General features: G+C 49.1%; 1 protein-coding gene across 1 annotated transcript in view; it reads right to left on the reverse strand.

Annotated features, from left to right (window-relative positions):
• Positions 1-9,489, reverse strand: part of LOC106701448 (protein CD300H) — a 29,131-nt gene that overhangs the window by 2,584 nt on the left and 17,058 nt on the right. The window contains exons 2-4 of the mRNA XM_014482266.2: positions 5,810-6,571; positions 1,725-2,081; positions 372-510 (exon numbers count right to left, since the gene is read on the reverse strand). Coding sequence (XP_014337752.1) covers positions 372-510; positions 1,725-2,081; positions 5,810-5,849 — 536 coding nt within the window. The 5' untranslated portion in view covers positions 5,850-6,571. The remainder of the gene's footprint in view (positions 1-371; positions 511-1,724; positions 2,082-5,809; positions 6,572-9,489) is intronic.

The following is a 9,489-nucleotide window of genomic DNA, read 5'->3' on the forward strand; positions in this document are numbered from 1 at the left end:
ATCTAGCCACATCTAGCTATCCGTCCTTTCACACATCTCTATCAATTGTCCTCTGTCTATTCCTATGTGTGTATGTATCTTTATATCTATCGATCATCCATATCTACCTACCTACCTATCATCTGTCTATCTTCTTATCCATCTTGCCATTGTCTAAAATCTACCCATTTGAAAGAAACTTCCATGAAAGCACAACCTTGCCCATTAGTTCACAGTCATATACCTAGCCTTTGGATCAGTTCCTGGCACACAGCAAGTAAATTAAATGTTTGTTGAGTGGTGACTCATTAAGGAAACCCATATCTAGGAAGCCCTACCCTAGGGAAGAAGCTGTGAAGATGACAGAAGACACCAGGAGTCATGCACCTTACCCTTGCTGCTGGCTGAGCGATCCAGAAGTCCATGTAGAGCTGTTGCTACTGGAGGCTGTGATGGAGGGTGGAGTGAAGAACTGTGGAGGGTGAAGAACGGTGTCCTGTCCACGACTCTTCCCAGCCAGTTGCCTGTCACCTGCATGGTTCCCAGTCCACAGAGGAGAGGAAACTCACAGAAGGGACTGGACAGGTGTTCTGGGACCATCGCCTCCTCATGCTCAGACCAGGTTTGACCAGCGTATAGGAGTATCTGCACCCAACTCCACCCCCACCTGTTCTGCGTCCAGGTGGGGACAACCAGGACCGGCGTCGCTGCCTCTAGCATTAAGCATTTCCCTTCTCCTCACCTCGTTGAAAACAGGAGTGCGTGAAGGTCAGCACAAGAGTTGGACCTCAGGTCCCACCGCCTAGCCAGTGCATCCACATACCACCCCTCCCTCACCCTGGTTCAGAGTCCAGAAGGGAAAGGAGCAGAAGCAGAGGGAAGCTGAGGAGACAGAGAGGAAGCCAGACAGACAGAGACACAGCACTTATGCACAGCACAGTGCAGCACTTTCACAGCATCATCTTTTAGGATTTGAAATAGCTCCACAGGAATTCCATCACTTTCACTAGCTTTGTTCGTAGTGATGCTTCCTAAGGCCCAGACAGGGGCCAGAGGCTTGGGGGCTCCCTCTTGGGCTTTCCCTTGCCTACAAACCAATCCCCTTGGCCCCCAGCCCAGTTGCTGGTGCCTCCGGGAAACAGGTTTTCCCTGGGTCAGCACAGTGGTCAGAAGCTGAGGAAAGGCCCAGGAGAGGAGCTGGGGCTGGGGCTTGCCCTTCGGGATCATGCAGTCAGAGGGGTGAGCCTGGCAGGCTTGGCCGTCTCTGAGCCTGGGTCACTCAGGGCTCCTGGATGAGGATCTGGGTTGTTGAGAGGCCCCGGTTCTGACAGCGGAAGCCAGGGGAGAGTGACAAGAGAGTCTTCGGGAGTGGACCCCCCCACCCACACACACCTGTGCCCTGTGGGCACAGGGAGATGGCAAGAGCCCTTTAGTCCTGACGGATCCGGGATAACAGCGGGCCCTCCCCCGCCACCAGCCTCAGAATCCCCGAGGCCCACAGACGTTGTCAGGGCCTGGGCGGTGGCAGGAACCCGGGTGCCCCCCCTCACTCTCACAGCCACTTACACACTCACACTCTCACACACCGGACACACTCACATGCACACGACGCACTTGGCCCTGAAGCTCTGACACACAAACACCAGGCCCAGTTCCTCTCCCCTGGGCTGAGATCTCCTGGGACGCCCCGCAGAGCTGAGCTCAGATTCCTTCACCACCGGTACTAGAGAGAAGGAGGGTCTTACCTGCAGAGACAATCACTTGAACCTGGAAAAATGGATCAGGCAGGAAGCCGAGGAGTCCTTCTTCCTTCAGCATCGTTGCAACCCCACACCTGTATTTCCCTGCATCGTCTGCAGTGAGGCTTTCCAAGGTCACTGTGAAGGCGAGGTCCTCCGGATGGTCCGTGATGGACACCCGGCTGCTCTTCACCTCCACCTCGGGCCCGCTGGTCTGCAGAGTCCGCTGCCAAAGTGGGAAACATGGCTGTCTGCACCAATATTTGTGAAATTCGCTGTATTCCTCCTCGTAGCGACACTCCACGCTCAGGGAGTCCCCCACGGCGCCTGTCACGGTGCTGGGGCCACTCAGGGACAAAGAGCCTGGAAGACACAGTCCGTCTTGTCTTCATCCTAAAGAGCCTGGGCCAGGGGAGCCTGGGGGGTCAGGTCCTCTGGGAGCCTGGAAGTCACCCTGAGGCCAGAGGAAGGAGGGATCAGAAGCCAAGGAGGCAGCTTGTTAACCCAGTGTAAAGGTCGGGTGAGAAACGGTTTTGGCAAAGTACCAAACTGCTGAAAAAGAATTGTGTGTGTAATATACTTGTGTGTGTGTGTGTATGTGTGTTAGTCGCTTCAGTTGTGTCTGACTCTTTGTGACTAACAAGCTATCATACTGACTAACAAACGTGTGAAGGAGGCCAGAACTCTGTGACGACTGTTGTTGTTTAGTCCCTAAGTCGTGTCCAGCTCTTTGCACCCCCATGGACTATATAGCCCGCCAGGCTCCTCTGTCCCTGGAATTCTCTAGGCAAGAATACCGGAGTGGGTTGCCATTTCCTTCTCCAGGGCATCTTTCTGATCCAGGGATCAAACCCGGGTCTCTGTCATTGCAGGCAGGTTTTTTTACCATCTGAGCCAGCAGGGAAGCCCAAATAATCTACTTACTGATCACCTATCTGTCTGTCCATCCAGCCATCCTTCCCTCCCTCCCTTTCTCTTTCCTTCTCTCTCCCCATCCACCCATCCAACCAACCATTCAGGCAATATACTGTCACCCACAGATTGGGAGCCTTTTGCTTTTGTTTAATGTTCAAATTAACATAAAAAGTACATTTTTGCTCCTTCATTTAAAAAAACATTTTTGGCTGAGCTGCCCAGCTTGCAGCATCTTAGTCCTCCACCCCGCCCCAGGGATCGAAACCAGCAGGAAAAGTGCCGAGTCCTAACCACTGGACCACCAAGGAATTCCCACTTCTTCACTTTTAATATCTTGAATTTGGACACTTTATTTCCCAGCAAGTCCAAGTGGCCCACTGACCTATATTCTGCAACAGAACGCTGTCTACTCCTCCCACCAACATCCCCTAGTGCAGTGGTTCCCAAGCAGCAGCGATAGTCTCCGCGGGAGATACCCGGCAATGTCTGAAGACATTTTTGAGGATCACCATTGCGGGGCGGAGAAGGCAATGGCAACCCACTCCAGTACTCTTGCCTGGAAAATCCCATGGACGGAGGAGCCTGGTAGGCTGCCGTCCATGGGGTCGCGAAGAGTCGGACGCGACTGAGCGACTTCACTTTCATGCATTGGAGAAGGCAATGGCAACCCACTCCAGTGTTCTTGCCTGGAGAACCCCAGGGACGGTGGAGCCTGGTGGGCTGCCGTCTCTGGGGTTGCACAGAGTCGGACACGACTGAAGCGACTTAGTTTAGTTTATTTTATTGCGGGGCGGGGGGAAGGGGGAGAGGGAGGGTGTAAATTGCTCCTGCCATCCAGTGGGCAGAGGCCAGGGATGCTGCTAAACATCTCTCAGGGCACAAGGCACCCTCACCACACAGAGCGATGCGCCCCCATGTCAGCAGTGCTGAGGTCCAGCAACCTTGCTGGAGGGGGCGAAATGCCCCAGCCGGAGGACCTCCATACTGAGGCTTGGGACTCAAGGCGAGCCGGGGGCAGCCTCGCGGAGCCGTCTCTGTGCATCTGCAGCTGTTCTGGGCTCAGGCTCTGGGGGCGCTGTTCTGTCCGATTCTGACCGAGAGGATAGGAGGGAGGGGAAGGGAAGAGGGGAGGAGGGGAAGGGAAGAGGGGAGGAGGGGAAGGGAAGAGGGGAGGAGGGGAAGGGAAGAGGGGAGGAGGGGAAGGGAAGAGGGGAGGAGGGGAAGGACGGGGCGCGGGAGGAGGGCGACTTCGGGCCTGGACTCTTGACATTCGACTCTTTCAGTTGCCCGGGACCCACCCTTCAAGATCTGGGGCGCTGCTTCCTCAGATGCGGACGGGAAACGTGAGGGAACGTTCCAGAACCTCCCTGCCCTCTGATGCTCCTCCAGACCCTGACCCCGAGCCAGCGAGAGCGGCTCCCCCAGCCCCACCTAGAGCAAGCTCCCTGCCCCCAAGGGCCTCAAAAAAAAACCTTGACTTTTTCTCTCAGACCAGGACTGACCATATTCCCAGCAGTCTTACTTTCCAGGGGCCCACAGAGCAGAAACACCCCCGCCCTGCCCCGCGCGCCCTCCAACCTGGGGCCAGCCCAGACCCCAAGAGAGGCACCAAGCCCACAGTGCGTCAGGGCCTCCATACAAAAAGGGGTATTCACTAGGGGACTTAGAAGTAACTGACATTGTACTATTAAAAAGACCGATGCCCTTGGATATAAAAGTATTTGGTTTGAATCTTGACTATGTCTTTTATATAGATATGTGTGTGTGTGTGTGTGTACACACATACATATTTATCTACTTATTTTGCTGTGCTGGGTCTTACTTGCAGCATACAGGATCTTTAGTTGCAGCATGTGGGATCTAGTTCGCTGACCAGGGATGGAACCCAGGCTCCCTTCATTGAGAGGGCACAGCCTTAGCCACTGGACCTCTGGAGAAGTCCATTGGCTTTGTGTGTCTTTATGAACTGATTTAGAATAAATTATCTGCACCTCTCTGAGTTTGCCTCTCTTTTTCTAAATGTATTTATTATTTTTATTTATTTAATACAATAAATAATATTACTGCAGATGGTGATTGCAGCCATGAAATTAAAAGACGCTTACTCCTTGGAAGAAAAGTTCTGACCAACCTAGATAGCATATTCAAAAGCAGAGACATTACTTTGCCAACAAAGGTTCGTCTATTCAAGGCTATGGTTTTTCCTGTGGTCATGTATGGATGTGAGAGTTGGACTGTGAAGAAAGCTGAGCGCTGAAGAATTGATGCTTTTGAACTGTGGTGTTGGAGAAGACTCTTGAGAGTCCCTTGGACTGCAAGGAGGTCCAACCAGTCCATTCTAAAGGAGATCAGCCCTGGGTGTTCTTTGGAAGGAATGATGCTAAAGCTGAAACTCCAGTACTTTGGCCACCTCGTGTGAAGAGTTGACTCATTGGAAAAGACTCTGATGCTGGGAGGGATTGGGGGCAGGAGGAGAAGTGGACGACAGAGGATAAGATAGCTGGATGGCATCACCGACTCATTGGACATGAATTTGAGTGAACCCCAGGAGTTGGTGATGGACAGGGAGGCCTGGCGTGCTGCAATTCATGGGGTTGCAAAGAGTCAGACACGACTGAGCGACTGAACTGAACTGAATGCATAAATAATATAATTAATTTTATATAATTATTATTATTTTTAATTTTTTACAATGTTGTGTTAGTTTCTGCTGTACAGCAACATGAATCCATTATATGTCTACATATATCTCCTCCTTTTCAGCCTCCCTTCCACACTACAGTCTCCTGTTTTAATAAGAATTAAGGATTGGATTAAGTAACAGGAGAAAATCTTGTCTAACTGATTTGTCCAATTAGTATTAGTTCTCTGCCCCCCCTGCCCTTCTCTCTGGCATATCAAGACGACATTCCTGATTTTAATCATGTTGGGGATAAAGACTCAAGTGGCCAGGTATAAACTTAGGGCTCAGTATGTACTGTCTGTGTGGGAAGCAAGCTTTACATCTCATACTCCTCCTTTCCCAGTGTGCAAATACACTGAACTGGGGTTTTTAGGGGCACATCACGCCCTCTGTTTCCTTATGCTTCTCCTTCCCATCAGCACCCTTTGCTCACACCGTGCTCGCCCTGACTCGCCCGCATGAACTTCCCCATGTCAGGCCCAGCCCCGCTCACCTGGGACGCAGAGAAGCAGCAGAGCCACCAGCAGCCGCATGGCCCGGGCCCCCCGGTGATCTCTCCAGGCTCCTGCAGAGCCTGGAGCCTCCTCACCCAGTTCCACTCACTGTTTCCCTTTTCTGCTTTTCTTGGCACTTTTCTGCTTTTCTTGGAACGTTTCTGCTTCTTCTGTCAGCCTCCTAGAGCTGTTCTCAGTTGGTCAGAAAATGAGGGAAGCTGGGGCCTTGGGACATCAGATGATGATGCTGAGAACTTGTTGAAAGTCATTCTCATGTAGCACATTTGAATGTGCGGTTCCAGTTTCTGTTCCTTGTGAAGATGATGCCCTTCCCATTCCTTGCCTGTGGTTGATGGGCCCATCCCCCCTTCTCTAAATCTGTATTGCCCAGACAGCCAGGCCAGTCTTGGTTAAATTCTATCTAGATTTTCTGAACAAGTCCTCCTCTTTGTCAAGAGAGTCCATTTCCTGTGGCTGGCATGGGCAGTCCCGTGTGATCAAGCATTGACTAAGCCTTGTCTGGGCACAGTCGGCTGTTTGTAGGGCCCAGTGCAAGATGAAAACATCCTCATTCTGGAAATATTAAGAATTTCAGGAGTGGTCTAGTGGCTAAGCCTCTGCACTCCCAATGCAGGGAGCCCAGGTTTGATCCCTGGTCAGGAACTAGATCCCACATGCCACAGCTAAGACTGACGCAATGAAGGCTGAAGATCCTGAGTGCCACAACTAAGACCCAGTGCAGGCAAATAAATAAAGAAATACTAAAAAAAAAAAAAAAAAAAGAATTTCAAGATGGCGGCAATGGAGTATCAACCAAGCATGTGGCCCTTCTAAGTGTGAAGCCTGATGATGCAACACCCATGAGGCTGGCTCTGTCTTGGCCCTTGATGGCACAGATCAAGGGCATTGTGGAGGCCAGTGAGGCTGCCAAGGACGGGATGGAGGGAGATTAGTTGGACATGATGTCAGAGAGAAACTCAAGAGTGAAGTGGGGACCTTGGAGGGTTTTGAGCAGAGGAGTGGCATGATCCCATGTTTGTTTTCAAAGCATCGTTCTTGCTGTTAAGTGGGGAATGGGGGCCTCCCTGGTGGGCCAGTGGTTAAGACCTCGCCTTCCAATGCAGGTGGGTAGGTTCAATCTCTGGTTGGGGACGTGAGATACCACCTGTCTTGTGGCCAAAAACCCAAAACACAGAACAGAAACACTATTGTAACACATTCAGTAGAAACTTTAAAAACAGTCCAGATAAAAATATACATACATTTTTAATAAATGGAGAGTAGACCGTCCCCTCCCCAAGATTTAGACCATCTCCTCCCCAAGAAAAAGAAATGAAAAAAGGCAAAATGGTTGTCTGAGGAGGCCTTACAGATAGCTGAGAAAAGAAGAGAAGCTAAAGGCAAAGGATAAAAAGAAAGATAAACCCATTTGAATGCAGAATTCTAAAGAATAGCAAGGAGACATAAGAAGGCCTTCCTCAGTGATCAATGCAAAGAAAGAGAGGAAAACAATAGAATGGGAAAGACTAGAGATCTCTTCAAGAAAATTAGAGATACCAAGGGAACATTTCATCCAAAAATGAGCACAATAAAGGACAGAAATGGTGTGGACCTAACAGAAGCAGAAGATATTAAGAAGAGGTGGAAAGAATACACAGAAGAATTATACCAAAAAGATCTTCATGACCCAGATAACTACGATGGTGTGATCACTCATCTAGAGTCAGACATCCTGGAATGTGAAGTCAAGTGGGCCTTAGAAAGCATCACTATGAACAAAGCTAGTGGAGGTGATGGAATTCCAGTTGAGCTATTTCAAATCCTGAAAGATGATGCTGTGAAAGTGCTGCACTCAATATGCCAGCAAATCTGGAAAACTCAGCAGTGGCCACAGGACTGAAAAAGGTCAGTTTTCATTCCAATCCCAAAGAAAGGCAACACTAAAGAATGCTCAAACTACCATACAATTGCACTCATCTCACACGCTAGTAAAGTAATGCTCAAAATTCTCCAAGCCAGGCTTCATGAACCATGAACTTCCACATGTTCAAGCTGGATTTAGAAAAGGCAGAGGGACCAGAGATCAAATTGCCAACATCTGCTGGATCATAAAAAAAGCAAGAGAGTTCCAGAAAAACATCTATTTCTACTTTATTGACTATGCCAAAACCTTTGACTGTGTGGATCACAACAAACTGTGGGTAATTCTGAAAGAGATGGGAATACCAGACCACCTGACATGCCTCTTGAGAAATCTGTATGCAGGTTAGGAAGCAACAGTTAGAATTAGACATGGAACGACAAACTGGTTCCAAACCAGGAAAGGAGTATGTCAAGGTTATGTATTGTCATCCTGCTTATTTAACTTATATGCAGAGAACATCATGCCAAATGCCAGGCTGGATGAAGCACAAGCTGGAATCAAGATTGCTGGGAGAAATATCAATAACCTCAGATATGCAGATGACACCACCCTTGTGGCAGAAAGCAAAGAAGAACTAAAGAGCCTCTTGATGAAAATTAAAGAGGGGGGTGAAAAAGTTGACTTAAAACTCAACATTCAGAAAACTAAGATCATGGCATCCAGTCTCATTCAGTTCAGTTCAGTTCAGTTGCTAAGTCATGTCCGACTCTTTGTGACCCCATGAATCACAGCACGCCAGGCCTCCCTGTCCATCACCAACTCCCAGAGTTCACTCAGACTCACGTCCATCGAGTCAGTATGCCATCCAGCCATCTCATCCTCTGTCGTCCCCTTCTCCTCCTGCCCCCAATCCTTCCCAGCATCAGAGTCTTTTCCAATGAGTCAACTCTTCACATGAGGTGGCCAAAGTACTAGAGTTTCAGCTTTAACATCATTCCTTCCAAAGAAATCCCAGGGCTTATCTCCTTCAGAATGGACTGGTTGGATCTCCTTGCTGTCCAAGGGACTCTCAAGAGTCTTCTCCAACACCACAGTTCAAAAGCATCAATTCTTTGGCGCTCAGCTTTCTTTACAGTCCAACTCTCACATCCATACATGACCACAGGAAAAACCATAGCCTTGGATAGACGGACCTTTGTTGGCAAAGTAATGTCTCTGCTTTTGAATATGCTATCTAGGTTGGTCATAACTTTTCTTCCAAGGAGTAAGCATCTTTTAATTTCATGGCTGCAGTCACCATGTGCAGTGATTTTGGAGCCCCCCAAAATAAAGTCTGACACTGTTTCCACTGTTTCCCTATCTATTTCCCCTGAAGTGATGGGACCGGATGCCATGATCTTCGTTTTCTGAATGTTGAGCTTTAAGCCAACTTTTTCACTATCCTCTTTCACTTTCATCAAGAGGCTTTTGAGTTCCTCTTCACTTTCTGCCATAAGGGTGGTGTCATCTGCATATCTGAGGTTATTGATATTTCTCCCGGCAATCTTGATTTCAGCTTGTGCTTCTTCCAGCCCAGCATTTCTCATAATGTACTCTGCATATAAGTAGGGTGACAATATACAGCCTTGATGTACTCCTTTTCCTATTTGGAACCAGTCTGTTGTTCCATGTCCAGTTCTAACTGTTGCTTCCTGACCTGTATATAGGTTTCTCAAGAAGCAGGTCAGGTAGTCTGGTATTCCCATCTCTTTCAGAATTTTCCACAGTTTGTTGTGATCCACACAGTCAAAGGCTTTGGCATAGTCAATAAAGCAG

Source organism: Bos mutus, chromosome 19, assembly GCF_027580195.1.
Source record: "Bos mutus isolate GX-2022 chromosome 19, NWIPB_WYAK_1.1, whole genome shotgun sequence".
NCBI classification, from domain to species: Eukaryota; Metazoa; Chordata; class Mammalia; order Artiodactyla; family Bovidae; genus Bos; species Bos mutus.